This window comes from Anguilla anguilla, chromosome 3 (genome assembly GCF_013347855.1).
Source record: "Anguilla anguilla isolate fAngAng1 chromosome 3, fAngAng1.pri, whole genome shotgun sequence".
Taxonomy (NCBI): Eukaryota; Metazoa; Chordata; class Actinopteri; order Anguilliformes; family Anguillidae; genus Anguilla; species Anguilla anguilla.
The window spans coordinates 5,217,357-5,240,797 of NC_049203.1; the positions used below are offsets into that span (position 1 = coordinate 5,217,357).

General features: G+C 39.2%; 2 protein-coding genes across 2 annotated transcripts; both read left to right on the plus strand.

The window, feature by feature from the left end:
* Window positions 1–1,584: 1,584 nt before the first annotated feature.
* On the plus strand, window positions 1,585–5,304 carry LOC118223797 (junctional adhesion molecule A-like). Its single transcript, XM_035410786.1, has 6 exons — window positions 1,585–1,695; window positions 1,844–2,194; window positions 2,725–3,078; window positions 3,478–3,585; window positions 4,717–4,766; window positions 4,914–5,304. The coding sequence occupies exons 1-6, from the start codon at window positions 1,653–1,655 to the stop codon at window positions 5,040–5,042; spliced, it is 1,035 nt and encodes a 344-aa protein (XP_035266677.1). The 5' UTR covers window positions 1,585–1,652; the 3' UTR covers window positions 5,043–5,304.
* Window positions 5,305–9,196: 3,892 nt separating this feature from the next.
* On the plus strand, window positions 9,197–12,769 carry LOC118222476. Its single transcript, XM_035408101.1, has 6 exons — window positions 9,197–9,239; window positions 9,389–9,739; window positions 10,278–10,631; window positions 11,030–11,137; window positions 12,071–12,120; window positions 12,295–12,769. The coding sequence occupies exons 1-6, from the start codon at window positions 9,197–9,199 to the stop codon at window positions 12,421–12,423; spliced, it is 1,035 nt and encodes a 344-aa protein (XP_035263992.1). The 3' UTR covers window positions 12,424–12,769.
* The last annotated feature ends 10,672 nt before the right edge of the window (window positions 12,770–23,441 follow it).

Genomic DNA, 23,441 nt, shown 5'->3' on the forward strand with positions numbered 1-23,441 from the left:
CTGGCCAGTGACTCAAAACAAAACCCCTGTGCTCTGCCTGTGGCATGCACCCCTTTCATACGTTACCTAGTACTCTCCCTCTCCCTCTCTCTTTCTCTTTCTCTCTCTTTCTCTCTCTTTCTCTTTCTCTCTCTTTCTCTCTCTCTCTCTCTCTCTCTCTCTCTCTCTCTCTCTCTCTCTCTCTCTCTCTCTCTCTCTCGATACTCAGGAGAGGTCAGAATTATGTGTGCTCTCCGCACGCAATTCCTTTCTAACAATAATAATACATATCTCTGCACTTAGATCAGAGGGCTGTCAGAAATCTTTCACTGGTAGTTTGAAATCTTTATAATCATGGTCTTTCTTTAGCCATTTGATTAACTTTCATTGAGCTCAAAACAACATTTGACATGTTCGTACAATATGAGTTTAAACATTCTACAAACGTAAACATTTTTATTTAATCCCTAATTGAGATTAATATCCAGTGACACCCCCTGTTATAATTAGTCAGCAGTGGAATATCTAAATCCTGTTAAACATGAATTCCTGCTAAATCTGCACAGTCCATGTGTATCAAGCTTTCTTAACAGCCATGGAAATCACCTTAGGTTAAAATAATCGCATTCGGAATTCAAATAAGAGATAATATAACAGAGATAAGATAAACATTTCATTCACTTGTGTTTTGACAATGTGAGACTCTGTTATTTTCTTATGGCTTACAGGGAACTGTGACATCACAGTATGAACATTCCACTGCGCTGTCCGTGGTTCTGAACTGAATAGCATCATCACCAAATTATATTTTTGGGTCAGGCATGTAGGAAGCAAATTTTTTTTTTAGGCCACTTCTTTTATTTGTTTTCAGATGACAAAAGCCACATGCACACAAATACACCCACCCACACACACACACACACACACACACACACACAAGCACACACACGCACACACACACACACACACACACATAATTCCCTGGTAGATGTGTAGCTATACGCACCTCTCCCTCCTATAATCAAATAAAAGTCAATGTCCAGCATATAGAACACAGTGCAGCAGGTGATGTCCTGTTCAGGTGAAAAAGTCTGAACCAGCATCCACACTCTCTATCCTGTTAGTCTTCTTAAATAATCTTTCGAAAGTTTCTGTGGTACATTTTCACTAAGAAAAGAAAGAGATTGTGTGGTCAAGTGGTCACCTTCTCACCATCAAGCTTTGTGACAAGGCCCCCTGATGTTTTGTGACAAGGTTGATTCCAAACTGATCCATTGCAATATCCCAGCTGAGGTCACATGTCAGTAGGGATCGAGGTGTAGTTTCCAATGTGTGATTATTCTCAATGTATATTATTTTGAAATTTATGAAATGGCCACTGCACAGACATAACGTCATAACAATGGAAATAATGACGAGGGTCCTGTTTTGTTGCACTGAGAGTGTTGATTTGTGGACCTTTGTCACCCTATAATTAGCCTCATTGAGCAGCCAATCAAATCTTCCCCTGACACGTGACAGATGTGAACCTGAACCTCCTACAGTTCAGGTTAACTGGAAATTATCACCTCAAGTCCTCCTCTTATCTGTACAGTTTGAGTTTTACAGCGCAGAGGACAAGCAGAGTCTCAGGCAGAGGAGAGTCTCCAGAAGAGGAGAGTTCAGACACGGTGATGCTGCCACTCTGTGCTGTTCTTGTGCTTTTCAGCGAAGTCTGTAAGTGTATAATTATTATTGACTTATCAGCCAAAATAACTTTACACTAGGACTGTATAAAGATGTTCATACTGAGCTTGCAGGGGTTTTTTATTGCTTATTTCTCATTGTCATTTGCATTGAAATATTGCTTTCTGTCATCTCACAGATGGTCTGCTTGGGAATATAATTCAGCCTGATGCGCTAGTGAGAGCTCAGCTTGGAGACACTGTGACTCTCCCGTGCTTCTACCCTACAGAGGACGGGCCGAGTGTCAGCTGGTTTAAACAGCCTCTTGGACATAAGCCTCAGCTTATGGTAATAAAAATGAACTCTGTATCAGATGCTATATTTTTAAATGAGTTTAAAGACAGTGAACGCTTCAGTGGTAAAGCAGCGGAGGGGAGCTTTAACCTGACTGTGTCAGGAGTAGAGCCGTCTGATTCTGCCACATACTACTGCGCTCTTACGCGCTACAAAGAGATCAGCTTTGGAAATGGAACCACTTTAATGGTGACGGGTAAGTATGAAGCTTAGTTCATGTTTAACACTTGTGCAGGTTTCCAACAATTTGTTACTTGGCACACTGACACATTATCTGTGAAATATATATTATGTTATTAGTGAATTTTCTTGGACAAACTATCCTATGATAAATTATCCTGATCAATATTTTAATATAGCCATTTGCTTTTTGCTCTTTTAAAGGGGAAATAAAATTAAGAAAACATCATTATTTTAGGGGAGTGTCGTTCGAACTGCTTTGTTTGTTCACGTATTGGCTAAGTATTAAGAAGTAAAGAAATTGAAATATGCTACATTTTTACTCAATAGTTGTTACTGTAATTAAAGTGAAACATGAAATTTTACATACGATTTTTTTTAAGTCACTGTTAAAAAGTCACAAATGGACATTTTCTCATTGAATGAATGGAAAAATAAGCCAAAAAAAAAATTGTATTTTTACAGAATAAACAGTTATGGAAAAATAATGATTGAATCCAAAAATATATCCTGTTATATTTTTAATTATCAAACTTAATTCTTCAGATTCAGAGTCACACGGCAGGACAGTAGTACTGCAGCAGCCCGAGTCTGAGTCAGTGCAGTCAGGAGACTCTGTGACTCTGCAGTGTACAGTACACACTGAGACCTGTGCAGGACAACACAGTGTGTACTGGTTCAGAAAGAGCACAGGAGAGTCCCCTCCAGGAATCATTTACACCCATGGAAACAGGAGTGATGAGTGCCAGAGGAGCTCTGGGGCTGTGTCTCCCACACAGAGCTGTGTCTACAACTTCCCCAAGAGGAACCTCAGCCCCTCTGATGCTGGGACTTACTACTGTGCTGTGGCCACCTGTGGGGAGATCCTGTTTGGGAATGGGACCAAGCTGGACATTGACCGTAAGAAAAACAATCACACATTGAAAGCATTGTCTTAATTAATTTTAAAAGGTTCATACATTAATTTTGGAAAGGCATGGGCTAAAAGATTACTTAAATAATATCAACCGGGGGAATATTCAGAATTCATCTGAAATTATTGAATGTTTATTTATCATTAGCTGATTTTTTTTCATGTGGTAAGCTTTTATTGTTTGCTATTCCTCTTTTATTTTTTTGGAATGATTTTCCATAACTGTTCTAAAACTCCATTGTTTTCAATTACCAGTAGTGACTGTGACATCAGCATTAGAATGTTCAGTGAAGAACATTCTAATCACATGTGTGTGATCTCACATCTTAAAAGGTTCATGTTACTCGTGAAGGGTGCTGTACTAAATCTTGAATTTTATATGTCAGGGAATGAAGCTTTGCCTCTTTATTGCATGGCGGGAGCTTTGGCGTTGAGTGTGATCCTAAATATTGTCCTCGCTTTGAAAAGGAGAAAGAGCTGTGAGAATTACAAAGGTAAGAGACCAGGTTTAACGGTGTGCTATGTGTCAATCTATTTTTATTTACAACATATACACAGTACAATCAAATGTTTGTTAAATCAGATCAGACAAGTATAAAACATACAAGATAATAAAAATACTCAATACCTTAATGGGTGCGGTACAAAAATTGTGAATTGTGAAAATGTTCAAATGTCAGTGTGAAGTAGTGCGGTTTCGAAATATGACAATAATTTCATCATCTGCATATAAGGCCATTTCATATCTAGCATGCAGCTATGGGCATATACAGCATCTGAACAGTTCTGTAAAACAAGATGAAGTAAATTTCCTCCATTGGTGCAGAGGTCTGTCTACTTTCCGGTATGAGCACATTATGTACACATTTCACACATAAAAGCAAGCCAAATCTGGCTTGAATTTATTCAACTTTAGCATCAGATATTTACCCCAATATTGTATATTGGTTGTAGTTTTTATGTATTTGTGTTTGGTACCCAGCCGGCACTAAGTACTAATTACAGGCACAACAGCTGTGATGTGACAAATCCTCGATTATGGTAAATGGACTGCATTTATATAGCTCTTTTATCCAAAGCGCTTTACAATTGATGCCTCTCATTCGCCAGAGCAGTTAGGGGTTAGGTGTCTTGCTCAAGGACACTTCGACACGCCCAGGGCGGGGTTTGAACCGGCAACCCTCCGACTGCCAGACAATCGGTCTTACCTCCTGAGCTATGTCGCCCCATATTATGAAAATAAAAGTGCTCTTGAGCAAAAGCCAGTAAAAAGCAGTAAGAGAGAATGCAGAGTAAGCAGAGTTTTCTGGCCTCCAAACAAATTAAAATATTTTTAAAGCGATATGTAATCTCCACTCGAGCCAACCCTAATTCCCTGGAGATTATATCATAGATGTGCTCCTCTGATGGATTTCTTATTGTTGTAGCAACTTATTGTCGTCTGATGAATGCCATTGACTATATGAAAAACACTGCTACCACTACTGCTTCAAATATTAACTACTACTGATGATGATGATGATGATGATATTTCATATTAGATTGTACACCATTGAAAATCACTGCTTAAATGTATTATTTTCAGCCAACCACCATTGCTTTACGTTCCTATTTCACTCTAACAGGAGCTGCATCAAACAATCAAGTGCCGGGAGAAGACTTGTTGAGCGGACAGGTACAAATATAACGCTGAGAGGGGAATTAACTACTTTAAATGACTAACTAACTAACTAACTAACTGACTAAATCCATTTCTGTGGAATAATTGCATAATTATTATCATAATGAAGTGTAATGTGCTATGCTATGCTTTTCCTTTCAGTGTCAAGATGAAGCAATGAATTACGCTGCTTTGACTTTCACCACCAAGAAACCCAAAGTGAGGAGGAACAAGAGGGAAGTGGAGAGAGAAACGGTTTACTCAGATATGAGATTTAGAGACCGCGAGTGAAGCTTTCCATAAAAATTTATGTTCATCACAAGAATGATCACAATTTATCAACTATTCCCTTGACAGAATTGGTGAACATAATAATATGGGGCTGCAAATGATACAAACGTTCTGGATTTGCCTTTTCTAAACCCAAAGCCTCTTTTCTAATTTAAACATTGGACCCAACATACATGTTTGCAAAATAAATCTTTTCAATTTTAAAAGATATTGTTTCAAGAAATATGTATGAACCACTGAATAAACTATAAACTGCAAATTACTGAAAAATTACCTATGCAACAATTCAAATGTTCAATTCTCATTTTAGTGTGAAAGAGTTGAAATAAAATGGCAAAATGAAAATGTCAGTGCATTTGTCCTGCATGTAGTAGTTACTGTACCAAAATACTAAAGAAATTTCTAACTGGAAGAAGAAACAATGCATATTTTGAGAGACAAGGGCAAAAAAAAAAGAAATATTATAAACCATGAGAAAACGCGACTGCTTTCCCTGCAGTGGTAATGGATGGCGGTCAAACATTTGCTAAGTTTATTTCGGGAGTTGATCTCTCAATGTAATTTTAATGGAGATCAATTATCTTGTTACTCTTCTCATCACTGTGAATTTGGGTACGCTCTAGCAACCTTTAGAACAGCTGGATATGCATTCTGAAGGCTAGGCCTCTTGCTAGCAGAGCCCTCCCTGAGCCTTCAGTAACCAAAGCACTTCCTGTATGCACAGCGACAGCTTTCTTGTGTTCTCAGTTACTGATGCTGCACTGTATGTTTTAGAACAACTGGGCACATGTTCAGACACAATGACTCAGTGGCAGATTCCTTCCTGTGTACAGGGACAGAGCATGAACAGACTGTCACATGTTCATGCACTTCCTGCTGAGATGCCTGTCAGGTGTTCACAGGGGCAGATGATCTAGAGAACAAGGAGAGAGTAATGCCCTTACCCAGACTGGACTTGCAACTATAAAGTATTTAGTTTTGACAGAATAATATTAAACAATGACCCTAAAATGACAAAAGGGAGGGGTTAAAGGTCACATGGACAGATACCTTTGCCTGATATGCTTCCTGCTCTGAGGTCACTGCACTGCTTATTGTTTCTGAAAGCTTTTACACACGGCTCTCTTTTTCATTACAAGTAAAATGTGTTTGTCTGTTTCAGACTGCTTTGTTGTGGTGACAGGGGAGGTCCAGATATTTTCCACTCATAGCCTTATACATTCAGCTCTACACACACCAGAGCTGCACAGGAAGACTAACCTGCTGCACAGAGCTGTGTTCACACCTCCCTCTCCTCAGCGCTGAAACCACACTGACGCTCCCATCAACTTCACATCTCAGACCTCCTTTCCATTACAACAGACCTGTGAACAAAAAACAGTGCATTTATATTTAAAAATAAAAATACTAATCTAAATCTGTCCCCAAGTTTCAATATTTAGTACATAAATTGCAGCGACCAATGGTCAGCATGGCACACTATAATTAAAAGAACTTTCTATTACAGAATGTATTCATCATCAATAACATATTTAATGCCGCGGCTTTTTAGGTTTGATATGATCCACTGCAGCTTCATCATGACCTCCTTTCAAAATGTGTGTTATTCGGAGTTTTACCAGTAGGGGGCAGCACATCATAGAAATGGAAAATGTAATTATGCCCACATTATTGTGATGATAAATTATGGTTTTAATACCTAAGAGTTGTATGATTCACACCATATTGGTCTGATTGCTCTTATTCGGGTGTATATTTAGGCTCAGCTAGTGCACACGTTTTTCTGAGATTTTTAGAACATTACTCACAATGCCGAATATGATCGTGCATAAAACGCTCAAAAAAGTGCATATAAAAAAGATATACATATACTCAATAAGTGACAAAAATGAAGAAATTACTGAAGTGAAGTGAAGCCATGATGATGTTCACCTCAAACATCATCAGATGTATTGAGACACAGCATCTGGATCACTTCCCTCCTTTTCCCGCCCTGATGATGCATTTCATGGTCATGTGACCAACTGTAGTCTCATGGGTCATGAAAGAGCTCTTGACTCATTCAGGCCCTGCAGTCTGCATAATGAATGTAAGTGCTGAGTAAGGTGTGCAGCAGAATGGATTCAAATGAAACGATCCCTGAATCATGGGGGTTTTTACTGGGTTGCAGGTGCATAGGTGAAAGGGAAGAGAGGGAGAGAGACAGTGTGACTGTGTGTGTGTGTGTGTGTGTGTGTGTGTGTGCATGTGTCTGTGTGTGTGTGTGCATGTGTCTGTGTGTGTGTGTGCATATGTCTGTGTGTGTGTGTGCATGTATGTGTGTGCTTGTGTGTGTGTGCACATGTGTGCAAGTTAATTTCCATTGGGCACTGATGGTTGGGGGCAGGGCATTGTCAGTATTAACTTTAGACTATTTATGTATTTGTTTCCTGTTTATAACCTCTTCCCCTGTCAGAGTGTGCTAGAGATCACGCTCTGAGACCTGCTTGCTGGTCTGTGGGGGTGTTTTTTGCACAATGCTGCAGGCGCAACTCTCTCTGTGGTTTGGTCTGACTCTCTGGCCAGTGACTCAAAACAAAACCCCTGTGCTCTGCTTGTGGCATGCACCCCTTTCATACGTTACCTAGTTCTCTCTCTCTCTCTCTCTCTCTCTCTCTCTCTCTCTCTCTCTCTCTCTCTCTCTCTCTCTCGATACTCAGGAGAGGTCAGAACTATGTGTGCTCACCACATGCAATTCCTTTCTAACAATAATAGTACATATCTCTGCACTTAGATCAGAGGGCTGTCAGAAATCTTTCACTGATAGTTTGAAATCTTTATAATCATGGTCTTTCTTTAGCCATTTGGTTAACTTTCATTGAGCTCAAAACAACATTTGACATGTTCGTACAATAGGAGTTTAAACATTCTACAAACGTAAAAAATTTTGATTTAATCCCTAATAAATATAAGTAACCAATGACACCTCATGTTATAATTAGTCAGCAGTAAGATATCTAAATCCAGATAAACATGAATTCCTGCTAAATCTGCACAGTCCATGTGTATCAAGCTTTCTTAACAGCCATGGAAATCACCTTAGGTTAAAATAATCACATTCAGTATTCAAATAATTGATAATGTAAACATTAAAAGATTTCATTCACTTGTGTTTTGACAATGCGAGACTCTGTTATCTTCTTATGGCTTCCTCAAGATTTCAGGGAACTGTGACATCACAGTATGAACATTCCACTGCGCTGTCCATGGTTCTGAACTGAATAGCATCATCGCCAAACTATATTTTTGGGTCAGGTATGTAGGAAGCAAATATTTATTTTTAGGCCACTTCTGTTTTTTGTTTCCAGATGACAGAAGCCACATGCACACAAATACACACACAAACACACACACACACCCCATGCGCGTGCGTGCACACACACACACACACATGCACACACATTCACACAAACACACACACACACACACACTCACACTTCATGGTGGATGAGCTATATGCACCTCTCCCGCCTTTAATCAAATAAAAGTCAATGTCCAGCATATAGAACACAGTGCAGCAGGTGATGTCCTGTTCAGGTGAAAAAGTCTGAACCAGCATCCACACTCTCTATCCTGTTAGTCTTCTTAAATAATCTTCCTAAAGTTTCTGTAGTACATTTTCACTAAGAAAAGAAAGAGATTGTGTGGTCAAGTGGTCACCTTCTCATCATCAAGCTTTGTGACAAGGCCCCCTGATGTTTTGTGACAAGGTTGATTCCAAACTGATCCATTGCAATATCCCAGCTGAGGTCACATGTCAGTAGGGATCGAGGTGTAGTTTCCAATGTGTGATTATTCTCAATGTATATTATTTTGAAATTTATGAAATGGCCACTGCACAGACATAACGTCATAACAATGGAAATAATGACGAGGGTCCTGTTTTGTTGCACTGAGAGTGTTGATTTGTGGACCTTTGTCACCCTATAATTAGCCTCATTGAGCAGCCAATCAAATCTTCAGATGTGAACCTGAACCTCCTACAGTTCAGGTTAACTGGAAATTATCACCTCAAGTCCTCCTCTTATCTGTACAGTTTGAGTTTTACAGCGCAGAGGACAAGCAGGGTCTCAGGCAGAGGAGAGTCTCCAGAAGAGGAGAGTTCAGACACGGTGATGCCGCCACTCTGTGCTGTTCTTGTGCTTTTCAGCGAAGTCTGTAAGTGTATAATTATTATTGACTTATCAGCCAAAATAACTTTACACTAGGACTGTATAAAGATGTTTATACTGAGCTTGCAGGGGTTTTTTTATTGCTTATTTCTCATTGTCATTTGCATTGAAATATTGCTCTCTGTCATCTCACAGATGGTCTGCTTGGGAATATAGTTCAGCTTGACGCGCTGGTGAGAGCTCAGCTTGGAGACACTGTGACTCTCCCATGTTTCTACCCTACAGAGGATGTGCCGAGTATCAGCTGGTTTAAGCAGCCTCTTGGACAGAAGCCTCGGCTTATAGCGATACAAATGAACTCTGTATCAGGTGCTATGTTGTTCAATGAGTTTAAAGACAGTGAACGCTTCAGTGCTAAAGCAGCGGAGGGGAGCTTTAACCTGACTGTGTCAGGAGTAGAGCCGTCAGATTCAGCCACATACTACTGCAGTATTTCACGTGTCAGTATGATCAGCTTTGGAGATGGAACTATTTTAATGGTGACGGGTAAGTATGAAGCTTAGTTCATGTTCAACACTTGTTTGTTTTAATGTGCAGGTTTCCAACAATTTGTTACTTGGCACACTGACACATTATCTGTGAAATATATATTATGTTATTAGTGAATTTTCTTGGACAAACTATCCTATGATAAATTATCCTGATCAATATTTTAATATAGCCATTTGCTTTTTGCTCTTTTAAATGGGAAATAAAATTAAGAAAACATCATTATTTTAGGGGAGTGTCATTCGAACTGCTTTGTTTGTTCACGTATTGGCTAAGTATTAAGAAGTAAAGAAATTGAAATATGCTCCATTTTTATTCAATAGTTGTTACTGTAAAGTGAAACATGAAATTTTACATATGATTTTTTTTAAGTCACTGTTAAAAAGTCACAAATGGACATTTTCTCATTGAATGAATGGAAAAATAAGCCAAAAAAAAAATTGTATTTTTACAGAATAAACAGTTATGGAAAAATAATGATTGAATCCAAAAATATATCCTGTTATATTTTTAATTATCAAACTGAATTCTTCAGATTCAGAGTCACACGGCAGGACAGTAGTACTGCAGCAGCCCGAGTCTGAGTCAGTGCAGCCAGGAGACTCTGTGACGCTGCAGTGTACAGTACACACTGAGACCTGTGCAGGAGAACACAGTGTGTACTGGTTCAGACAGAGCACAGGAGAGTCCCCTCCAGGAATCATTTACACCCATGGAAACAGGAGTGATAAGTGCCAGAGGAGCTCTGGGGCTGTGTCTCCCACACAGAGCTGTGTCTACAACTTCCCCAAGAGGAACCTCAGCCCCTCTGATGCTGGGACTTACTACTGTGCTGTGGACATCTGTGGGGAGATCCTGTTTGGGAACGGGACCAAGCTGGATATTGACCGTAAGAAAAACAATCACACATTGAAAGCATTGTCTTTATTAATTTTAAAAGGTTCATACATTAATTTTGGGAAGGCATGGGCTAAAAGATTACTTAAATAATATCAACCGGGGGAATATTCAGAATTCATCTGAAATTATTGAATGTTTGTTTATCATTAGCTGATTTTTTTAATGTGGTAAACTTTTATTGTTTTCTATTCCTCTTTTATTTTTTTGTTATGATTTTCCATAACTGTTCGAGCAATCCACTGTTTTCAATTACCAGTAGTGACTGTGACATCAGCATTAGAATGTTCAGTGAAGAACATTCTAATCACATGTTTGTGATCTCACATCTTAAAAGGTTCATGTTACTCGTGAAGGGTGCTGTACTAATTCTTGAATTTTATATGTCAGGGAATGAAGCTTTGCCTCTTTATTGCATGGCGGGAGCTTTGGCGTTGAGTGTGATCCTAAATATTATCCTCGCTCTGAAAAGGAGAAAGAGCTGTGAGAATTACAAAGGTAGGAGACCAGGTTTAACGGTGTGCTATTTGTCAATCTATTTTTATTTACAATATATACACAGTACAATCAAATGTTTGTTAAATCAGATCAGACAAGTATAAAACATACAAGATAATAAAAATACTCAATACCTTAATGGGTGCGGCACAAAAATTGTGAATTGTGAAAATGTTCAAATGTCAGTGTGAAGTAGTGCGGTTTCGAAATATGACAATAATTTCATCATCTGCATATAAGGCCATTTCATATATAGCATGCAGCTATGGGCATATACAGCATCTGAACAGTTCTGTAAAACAAGATGAAGTAAAGTTCCTCCATTGGTGCAAATGTCTGTCTGCTTTCCGGTATGTGCACATTATGTACACATATCATACGTAAAAGCAAGCCAAATCTGGCTTGAATTTATTCAACTTTAGCATCTGATATTTACCCCAATATTGTATATTGGTTGTAGTTTTTATGTATTTGTGTTTGGTACCCAGCTGGCACTAAGTACTAATTACAGGCACAACAGCTGTGATGTGACAAATCCTCGATTATGAAAATAAAAGTGCTCTTGAGCAAAAGCCAGTAAAAAGCAGTAAGAGAGAATGCAGAGTAAGCAGAGTTTTCTGGCCTCCAAACAAATTAAAATATTTTTAAAGCGATATGTAACCTCCACTGGAGCCAACCCTAATTCCCTGGAGATTATATCATAGATGTGCTCCTCTGATGGATTTCTTATTGTTGTAGCAACTTATTTTCGTCTGATGAATGCCATTGACTATATGAAAAACACTGCTACCACTACTGCTTCAAATAATAACTACTACTGATGATGATGATGATGATATTTCATATTAGATTGTACACCATTGAAAATCACTGCTTAAATGTATTATTTTCAGCCAACCACCAGTGGTTTACATTCCTATTTCACTCTAACAGGAGCTGCATCAAACAACCAAGTGCCGGGAGAAGACTTGTTGAGCGGACAGGTACAAATATAACGCTGAGAGGGGAATTAACTACTTTAAATGACTAACTAACTAACTAACTAACTGACTAACCAACTAACTAACTAACTAACTAAATCCATTTCTGTGGTGAATATTCTGCTAAATTATTTACAGAATGAAGTGTAATGTGTTGTGCTATGCTTTTCCTTTTAGTGTCAAGATGAAGCAATGAATTACGCTGCTTTGACTTTCACCACCAAGAATCCCAAAGTGAGGCGGAACAAGAGGGAAGTGGAGAAAGAAACGGTTTACTCAGATATGAGATTTAGAGACCGCGAGTGAAGCTTTCCATAAAAATTCATCTTCATCACAAGAATGATCACAATTTATCAACTATTCCCTTGACAGAATTGGTGAACATAATAATATGGGGCTGCAAATGATACAAACGTTCTGGATTTGCCTTTTCTAAACCCAGAGCCTCTTCTCTAATTTAAACATTGGACCCAACATACATGTTTGCAAAATAAATCTTCTCAATTTTAAAAGATATTGTTTCAAGAAATATGTATGAACCACTGAATAAACTATGAACTGCAAATTACTGAAAAAATTACCTATGCAAAAATTCAATTCAAATGTTCAATTCTCATTTTAGTGTGAAAGAGTTGAAATAAAATGGCAAAATGAAAATGTCAGTGCATTTGTCCTGCATGTAGTAGTTACTGTACCAAAATACTAAAGAAATTTCTAACTGGAAGAAGAGACAATGCATATTTTGAGAGACAAGGGCAAAAAAAATAAAATTAAATATTATAAACCATGAGAAAACGCGACTGCTTTCCCTGCAGTGGTAATGGATGGCGGTCAAACATTTGCTAAATTTATTTCGGGAGTTGATCTCTCAATGTAATTTTCATGGAGATCAATTATCTTGTTACTCTTGTCATCGCTGTGAATTTGGGTACGCTCTAGCAACCTTTAGAACAGCTGGACATGCTTTCTGAAGGCTAGGCCTCTTGCTAGCAGAGCCCTCCCTGAGCCTTCAGTAACCAAAGCACTTCCTGTATGCACAGCGACAGCTTGCGTTCTCAGTAACTGATCCGGTGCTGTACGTTTTAGACCACTCCTTCCTGTGTACAGGGACAGAGCATGAACAGGCTCTCACTTGCATTTCCTGCTGAGATGCCTGTCAGGTGTTCACAGGGGCCGATGATCTAGAGAACAAGGAGAGAGTAATGCCCTTACCCAGACTGGACTGCAACTATAAAGTATTTAGTTTTGACAGCATAATATTAAACAATGACCCTAAAATGACAAAAGGGAGGGGTTAAAGGTCACATGGACAGATACCTTTGCCTGATATGCTTCCTGCTCTTAGTTCACTGCACTGCTTATTGTTTCTGAAAGCTTTTGCACACAGCTCTCTCTTTCATCACCAGAAAAATGTGTTTGTCTGTTTCAGACTGCTTTGTTGTGGTGACAGGGGAGGTCCAGTTATTTTCCACTCACAGCCTTATACATTCAGCTCTACACAGACCAGAGTTGCACAGGAAGACTGACCTGCAGCTCCTCCCTCTCTCAGCGCTGAAACCACACTGACAGTCAAATTTATCCACCTCACACCTCAGACCACATTTCCATTACAACAGACCAGAAGAGACAGAATTAGAAAACAGTGCACTTAACTATCAAAAGATAAATACTACTCAAAATCTGTCCTCATGGTTCCAAATACAGCACATAAATTGCAGGGACAAAACGATCAGTATCACTTTCTGTAATTAAAGTGGCTTTTCACTTTCCTATTTTACATTCATTATCATTGACATGTTTTATGTTGTTGCTTGTTAGTTGTATTATGATGCAGAGCAAGGTCATCATAACCGTCTTTTATAATGCGTGTTGTTCAGAGTTTTACCAATAGGGAGCAGCACAGCATAGTCATTAAATCAATTATAAATTTGACATCACGACGATGACAATTTATGACGTCACAATCTAAAACTCTTGAAAGTCACTCCGTATTGGTCTGATTAAGTTGTTTTAGACATGTACTTCAGCTTGTGTGCACCTTTCAAATTTTTTATATACGGCTTACAATGTTGAATATCATTACACGTGAAATGCTCAGTGAAGTGCACATCATTAAAATATTTAAATATACACTCAATAAGTCATAAAAAATACTAAAGTGATAGTGTTTTTTCAGCATAAACATCTTCAGATGAATTGAAACACAAAGCACCTCGATCATTCCCCTCCTTTTCCTGCCCTGATGGTACATTCCATGGTCATGTGACCAGCTGTGGTGACACGGGACATGAAAGTGTTCTACTCATATGTGCTGAGTAAGCTGCAAAGCAGAATGGATTTACATGAAACAATCCTTGTATTGTACGGGTTTGACTATGAGGATGTGAGTGTACACAGTAGTCGAGGCGGAAGAGAGAGTGCGTGCCTGTGTGTGTGTGTGTGTGTGTGTGTGTGTGTGTGTGTGCGTGTGTGTGTGTGTGCATGTGTGTGTGTGTGTGTGTCTGTGTGTGTGTCACTAAAGTGAGTAGTATCTCTGCAAGTTAGGTTCCCTTGGTTACTGGGGGGCAGGGGCAGGGCAGTATTAATTAAAGTCCGGTAATGTGTTTGTTTCCTGTTTATAACGTCTTTCCCTTTGAGAGCGCGCTAGAGATCACGCTCTGAGACCTTGCTGGTCTGAGGGGGTTTTTTGCACAATGCTGGAGGTTCTGCTCTCTCTGTGGCTCAGTCTGACTCTCAGGCTGCTGACTCAAAACAAAACCCCTGTGCTCTGCCTTTGTGGTTTCCTGCATGCACCCCTTACATACGTCACCTGGCATCCCCCGCCCCCCTAAAGTCACAAATATACATTGTCTTTCATTAGACCACAAACTGTAAAACAACTGAAAATACTTCATTAATAAATGGAATAAACTGGAACCAACAATCCTGCAGAGGCAAAAAAACAAAACAAACTACAAACCACTACAAACAAACCCTCACACACAACCTTTCACAAGAAATGAGAAAGAATCCTTACACCTGTGAGCAAGGCCCTTTCATAAGGCCCTGTGAACAGGCAATGGGAAGCAGCTGGCCTAATTACAATGAGCCACATCTGCCCCCCTGCCTGTGAGAAGGGCCGGTGCTGTCCATGGTCCTGCAGCTCTCCCAGGTTGCTGGAATACCTGGGTGCTGGTACAATGGCACACCATCACCGTTCCTGGCATCACAACCAGCACGGCTAAGATTTTAAAACAAATGTGCTGATTGCAATTATGCAAGAAGATTAAAAGATCCAGATTAACTGCCCTGCTCCTCACTGTAGTAACTCCTCTACTCCTCTCTGTTAACTCCTCTTCTCCTCTCTGTTAACTCCTCTTCTTGTCTCTGTTAACTCCTCTACTCCTCTCTGTTAACTCCTCTTCTCCTCTCTGGTAACTACTTTACTCCTCTCTGTTAACTCCTCTTCTCCTCTCTGGTAACTCCTCTACTCCTCTCTGTTAACTCCTCTAGTTTTTTCTGGTAACTCCTCTTCTCCTCTCTGTTAACTCTTCTTCTTCTCTCTGTTAACTCCTCTTCTCCTCGGTTAACTACTCTATTCCTCTCTGTTAACTACTTTACTCCTCTCTGGTAACTCCTCTACTCCTGTCTAGTAACTGCTCTTCTCCTCTCTGGTAGCTCCTCTACTCCTCTCTGTTAACTACTTCAGTCCATTTTGACTCCACAGCAGAGAAATTCAGCACCATGGACAGCACTGACAGGACCAGGACAAAAGTCAGTTCCCTATTCCCCACTCACACGGAGACAACTACAGGACAAAATGAGTGAAAACAATGAATTAGTGAAAAAAAGAATGGCACAGTTACAGGAGCAGTATCACCTTCAAACCTAATGAGTTCAAAACACAACCCAATCATGATAAATGAGCTTGGGCCTCATTTATCAAAATGAGCAAAATGAATGTGATCTACATCCTTCAAGCATTTATTTATGCAAACAATGAGAGAAGTTTTTGTTGGTCTTTTTTTTTGGAGCTTCAGAACTACAGGAGCTCTATTGCTTGGAATCCAGAAGAACACTTGAAACACATTTAGATAACTGAGTGGTTCCCAGCCAAAGAGGCAGTTCATGGTTTCAGAACTCACTACCCTCTCAGCTTGCCTCCCCCTCACAGACTGTGTCTTTGTAGTCCTACACTACACTGCACACATAAACACGCACACACATACACGCACACACACACATATAAACACACACATACACACATGCACACAACCACACATGCATAAACACACACACAACACACTCACACACACATACACCTCCATGCATGCACACATACGTGCACACACACACACACACACACACACACATGCACCCACACACGTATACACGCACACTCACACACACACATACAGACACAGACACACACACGCACAAACACCCACGCACAAATGCAAATATGCACACACACACACACATACACACACATATTAAATTGTGATATGAATCAAGGTGCCGTTTCCAATGTGAAGTTATTCTCATAGTAAACTATTTCAAACTTTATGAAGACTTCCATGATTGCACTCTAAATAACAACTGGATTATTATTATTATTTGACCTTTATTAAGCAGGATGGTCAGTTCAGAACAAATTCTCATTTGCAATGATGACCTGAAAAGGTCATCACACATGAACGAAAAATGGAAATAATGACAACGGTCTTCTTTTGTGGCACTGAGAGTGTTTATTAGCGGATGCTTGTGCAGCTCTTGTGCACCCAACAATTTGCCTCATTAAACAGCCAATCAAATCAGCCCCTGACATGTGCCCTCCTACTGTTCAGATTATCACTGGAAATTATTACCTCAAGTCCTCCTCTTATCTGTACAGTTTGAGTTTTACAGTGCAGAGGACAAGCAGGGTCTCAGGCAGAGGAGAGTCTCCAGAAGAGGAGAGTTCAGATACAGTGATGCCTTCACTGGACTTTGAGGGTAAGCAGAAAAATCAATCACATAATAAAAGCATTGTCTCCGTTTTTAAAAGGTTCATGCATTTTTTTATTATGTTTTTTTTCTAAATCATGTTGTATTAAGTCATTGTAACCAGTAGAACATACTTCATCTGATATTATTGGATTATTGTTTAACATTTGATCATTCATTTTTATATTGTAAATTGTTAATTGTTTTCCATCCCGCATTGTTATTCTCATGCAGATTAGTTTTTAGACAAGTGACACTGTCAATGTCTTTCTGTGCTCTTATTAATATTTTTCATGCAGGGTGTTTACTAAATCTTGCTTTTAAAATGTCAGGGAATGAACATCTTTTTATTTATTGCTTGGCGGGAGCTTTGACGTTGAGTGCGATTCTAAATATTGTCCTCTCTCTGACCTGGAGAAAAAGCTGTGAGAATTGCAAAGGTAAGAGACAAAGTTATCAATGTGTGGTATATGTCATGATTATTATTTACAACATATTTTCAATAAATCTTTTGTTAATTCAAATCAGACTAGTATGAAACATGCAAGATCGTAAAAATACTCAGTACCTTAAAGGGTGCAGAGTCAAAAACAAAATGTAATCTGTGAAAATATGTAAAATGTTTTCTGTAAAGTAGTTGGCTTTCAAAATGACAACAATTTTGTCATCTTCATGAAAGGTCATTTCATAAGTAGCATGCAGAAATATTCTCATACAGTCCCTGTACAGTTCTCTAAAGCAAAATCAGTTTAATAATATAACATAAAGTTGCTCCATGGGTGCTGATGACCGTCTTCTCACGACTTTTGGATATGTGCACATTATGTACACAGATCACAAGTAAAAGCAAGCCAAACGTCTCTTCAATGTATGACACTTCAAATTCTGATACTGATTCCAATGTTATATATTGGTTCAAGTATTTCAGTTTTTTTTTTTTTTCTGGTACCAGCTGGCACTAACCCAATTATAGACATTATAGCTATGGTGTAACAACCCCAAGATTATGAAAAAAATATTCTTAAGCAAACGTCAATAAAATTGAGCTCAGAATGAGCAGAATTAACTGCCATCCAAACAAACTAAAATACTTTTCAAGTGATATGTAATCTCTATTGAAGCCTATTCTGATTCCCTGGAGATTATATAATCAATACACTCCTCAGGTATACTCCTCCTGGGAGCAGCAACTTACGGTCCTACAGTGGTGAATATAATTGACTATATGAAATACTACTACCAGAAGTGCTACGACTGCTATGAATATTATTGTAAATAATAGTAATAGTAATATTAATAATAAGAAGAAAAAGAAGAAGTACAGTACAAAAAGAAGAGGAGCTTTCTTAACTTTAAAAACCAGTGCATGAATTGAATAATTAGTTTCTGACAACCACCAGCAGTTTACATTTTCATTTTACTGACACAGGAGCTGCATCAAAGAATCAAGTGACCGAACAAGACTTGATGAGAAAACAGGTAAAATTATTATCTAAAATAAATAAATAAATAAATAAATAAAGTTCTGTGGTGAATATCCTGGTAACATTATTATCAGAATGAAGTGTAATCATATGTAATGTGTATTTCGTTTTATTTTAGAGTCAAGAGGAATCAATGAATTACGCTGCTTTGACTTTTACCACCAAGAAACCCAAAGTGAGGACGAAGAAGAAGGAAGTGGAGAAAGAAACGGTTTACTCAGATATGAGATTTAGAGACATTGAGTGAAGCTTTCCATAGAAGCCATCTTCGTCACAAGGATAATCAAAATATTCCCTCGCTAGAATTGTTGAACATCATACTATGTGGCTGTAAATTGTATTACACCTATAGGATTTGCCTACAGCTGTGCTTTTTCTTAGATTCTTGTTCTGTTTTTCAAATACACAAAGTAAAAATTGTGCACTCTCTGGCAGTATCTGCTAAATGGTCCTCAGTGTTGTTGAATGTGTTTGGGGCAGTAGCGTAGTATACTGCTTAGGGAACAGGACCCAATTCTCAGGTGACACACTGCCCTTTGACCTGTATTATTGAGGAAGGATGTTATCCTGAATGACTTCAGGCCATAACTGTATAAAATGAAACTGTGTGCACATGTAAAATTGCGTGAGTGCCTGATAAATGCCAGTAATGTGATGTCACACAGAGATGGGAGAGTGAAATATTAGGACTACAAAACAAGGTCAGACTGTTAATGTATCAGCAGTGATTCACTGATTAGACGGATCATAATGTTTTGCAGTGTACAGTTTTTGTGATTCAGAGCTAGTCAGTGATAAGAATAAATAGTAGATCCATTCTTTTCGGGGTTCATAGACATAGTTTCAGCTGGGGATTGTGGGTTATTTCCACAACTGTTTATGAAAGGTCAAATGTTGTCCCAACCAGTTTCCATTCAATAAAATATTCATCACACACAGTGGGGTGCAACAGTTTGGCCACCGCTGATCAAATTGCATGTCTCTCTAAAACTTCTCTCTAAATGTATCTCTGGAGATTGTGGGCAAAGAGCTTTTATTTTATCAGTCCAAAGCACTTTATGCCAAAAAAGCTTCTGGCGCACGTAACTGTAGTGTCCGCAGGTCCATTGCAGTGGTATGTAAGTTTGCATACCCAAACAGTCTACAGGCAGTGCTATTGGAGTCATTAGGCGAACACACTGACTGCCAAATAAATTCATATATCAGACAATCAGCATTGATAAATGGGATACATTTCTAATACAAAGATAATGTCTGCACATCCATACCAGGGCTGGATCTGGCACAACTGCTGATATGTGTCTGCCACTGATTAGCTAGGAAAAACATCGCTGTGAATATAAGTACTCTCCTGCATGCTTCATAACAGCTGGATATGCTTTCTGAAGGCTAGGCCTCTTGCTAGCAGAGGCCTCCCTGTACCTTCAGTAACCAAATCACTTCCTGTATGCACAGCGACAGCTTTCTTGTGTTCTCAGTTACTGATGCTGCGCTGTATGTTTTAGAACAACTGGGCACATGTTCAGACACAATGACTCAGTGGCAGATTCCTTCCTGTGTACAGGGACAGAGCATGAACAGACTGTCACATGTTCATGCACTTCCTGCTGAGATGCCTGTCAGTTGTTCACAGGGGCCAATAATCTAGAGCTAATCTGAAACTATAAAGTATTTAGTTTTGACAGCATAATATTAAACAATGACCCTAAAATAACAAAAGGGAGGGGTTAAAGGTCACATGGACAGATACCTTTGCCTGATATGCTTCCTGCTCTGAGTTCACTGCACTGCTTATTGTTTCTGAAGGCTTTTGCACACGGCTCTCTTTTTCATTTCCAGCAAAATGAGTTTGTTTGTTTCAGACTGCTTTGTTGTGGTGACAGGGGAGGTCCAGTTATTTTCCACTCACAGCCTTATACATTCAGCTCTACACAGACCAGAGCTGCACAGGAAGACTGACCTGCTGCACAGAGCTGTGTTCACACCTCCCTCTCTCAGCGCTGAAACCACACCAACGCTTCGATCAAATTTATTCACCTCACACCTCAGACCACCTTTCCATTACAACAGACCAGAAGAGACAGCATTAGAAAAACAGTGTACTTAACTATCGAAAGATAAATACTACTCAAAATCTGTCCTCATGGTTCCAAATACAGCACATAAATTGCAGGGACAAAACGATCAGTATCACTCTCTGTAATTAAAGAGGCTTTTCACTTTCCTATTTTACATTCATTATCATTGACATGTTTTATGTTGTTGCTTGTTAGTTGTATTATGATGCAGAGCAAGGTCATCATAACCGTCTTTTATAATGTGTGTTGTTCATAGTTTTACCAATAGGAAGCAGCACAGTACAGTCATTAAATTATTTATAAATGTGACATTATGACAATGATAATTTATGACGTCACAATCTAAAACTCTTGATAGTCACTCCGTATTGGTCTGATGAAGTTGTTTTAGACATGTTGTTCAGCTTGTGTGCACCTTTCAAATTTTTTATATACGGCTTACAATGTTGACTATCATTACACGTGAAATGCTCAGTGAAGTGCACATCATTACAAGATTTAAATATACACTCAATAAGACATAAAAAATACTAGTGACAGTGTTTTTTTCTGCAAAAACATCTTCAGATGCATTGAAACACAAAGCACCTCGATCATCCCCCTCCTTTTCCTGCCCTGATGGTACATTCCATGGTCATGTGACCAGCTGTGGTGACATGGGACATGAAAGTGTCCTTTATTCATTCAGGACAAGCAACATTCTTCATAAACGTATGTGCTGAGTAAGGGGCGAAGCAGAATGGATTTACATGAAACAATCCTTGTATTGTACGGGTTTGACTATGAGGATGTGAGTGTACACAGTAGTCGAGGCGGGAGAGAGAGTGCGTGCCTGTGTGTGTGTATGTGTGTGTGCGCGTGCGTGTGCCTGTGTCTGTGTGTGTGTGTATGCATGTGTGTGACCAAAGAGAGTAGTATCCCAGCAAGTTAGGTTCCATTGAGTACAGGGGACAGGTCATTTTCAGTATTAATTATAGTCCAGTACTGTGTTTGCTTCCTGTTTATAACCTCTTTCCCTTTGAGAGCGCGCTAGAGATCACGCTCTGAGACCTGCTGGCTGGTCTGAGGGGGGTTTTTGCACAATGCTGGAGGTTCTGCTCTCTCTCTCTGTGGCTCAGTCTGACTCTCAGGCCACTGACTCAAAACAAAACCCCTGTGCTCTGCCTTTGTGGTTTCCTGCATACACCCCTTTCATACGTCACCTGGTACCTCCCTCCCTTCTCTCTCTCTGTCATTCTCCTCTGTCACTTCAGTGGGGTCAGAACTACATGTGCTCTTGAGATAATACACCATTTCTTTTTGAATGAGAAAACATTTCGAGAACTCAGCTCAAATGGTTGTCAGAAATCTTTAACAAACAGTTTGAAAGCTTTCTAATCATGGTCTTTATTGAACAATATTGCCCACTTTCACAAAACTCAAACCACCGGGTTTGTACAGTAGGGTGTTTAAACATGTCACAATTGTAAACATTTTGATTTCATTCAGGACATGAATTGGTAGCCCAATACTCTTCTTAATGTTTCTTTTACACTAATAGACTGTGATACATTGCACTGTAGCACATGATGAAAAGATAAAATAAAATAATGTACTTACTTACAAAATCCTTTAAAAAATAATAAAATAAACTAGACAATTCCTGCAGAAATTGTGAAGTGTGGTTGCCGCCAACGCAAAGTCGACTTTGTGCTGAACGGAGTGAGCAGTTTCTGTAGTATAAGCAGAGACAGAGTATGGTATGCTATAACATCACGGCAACGAGTTGATATGCAACACACATATTCAGAGCTAAATTAACCCTTCATCAATACTTCAGATCAGCGATTTACTCACGGTATGCTGTGACGAGTGGCGGCGAATCATAAAGCTAGCTGGCCAGTTCAGACGGTCTTGGAAAAACCTTTATATTTACACTGCACAACCGCACCATTTTAAAAAGCAAGACAGGGCTAGGGAGATTAATTTGATTGATTTATGGTTTTACGTTAAGTTTTGCTCATTTGTACCATTCAAATAAAAACATTTAACTGTGCTGCAATTCAGAGTTTAATCTGTTACCTTAGATACGAACTCATAGACACAGGATAGCCTATTACATGTTAGCCGACCCAAATTTCTGGAGTTAGACCGGACCAGAAGCTGCTGCACACGCGTTGTTGACGGTGTTGTAGCACTTTTTAGTACAGTCTGGCTTGGTTGAGAACTCGTTTATTCAGTAGGTAAGAGCATAAGCTTTCTAACCAGGTATAACAGCACGTCTATTTTTGGTTTTTTAATATCGTTTTTTTAGGTCAACCGAAAGTGTTCGCATTAGCGCAATACATACATGCACTCTTTGTTAGCACTAGCATGCAAAGACGCTGGACCTGACGAAACGTCGTCAACGAATTTGCGTAATATCTTGTGAAATACTATTATTATTTAGGACTTCTGGGTATGCCTAAGCCATATGTTTGTTGATATACCTAGCTGACAGCGTTTTCATTTGGAATACCGTTTTTTGTCGTGTTTACTTCCGCATTCCCCTATATGCTTAGTGATGGCTGGTGTGGACGAACAGCGGTCCGCATCACGTGTGCAAAGCCGACCAATGCTGTAACTTCACCGTTCGCATGTGAATGACGTCGCCTTCTCCATTCATCTCTATGGGAAAAAATTGGGCATAAAAAGTCATATTTCTCAAAAACCGTCAGCGAAACTTTCCACAAAGTAATAGCACACGATTCCCAAAGAAGCCGGTCATTTTGACGTATGGCACGTGTATGTGGTGCGAAAACTCTGGGAGGAGTAGCGG

Excerpts from the sequence above, each read along its gene's own strand:
- LOC118222476 (XM_035408101.1), top strand. The coding sequence starts at position 9,197 with ATGCCGCCACTCTGTGCTGTTCTTGTGCTTTTCAGCGAAGTCT. Across the intron at positions 9,240-9,388 it reads TGTGCTTTTCAGCGAAGTCT|ATGGTCTGCTTGGGAATATA; the intron begins GTAAGTGTATAA and ends GTCATCTCACAG. Across the intron at positions 9,740-10,277 it reads AACTATTTTAATGGTGACGG|ATTCAGAGTCACACGGCAGG; the intron begins GTAAGTATGAAG and ends TGAATTCTTCAG.
- LOC118223797 (XM_035410786.1), top strand. The coding sequence starts at position 1,653 with ATGCTGCCACTCTGTGCTGTTCTTGTGCTTTTCAGCGAAGTCT. Across the intron at positions 2,195-2,724 it reads AACCACTTTAATGGTGACGG|ATTCAGAGTCACACGGCAGG; the intron begins GTAAGTATGAAG and ends TTAATTCTTCAG. Across the intron at positions 3,586-4,716 it reads GAGCTGTGAGAATTACAAAG|GAGCTGCATCAAACAATCAA; the intron begins GTAAGAGACCAG and ends TCACTCTAACAG.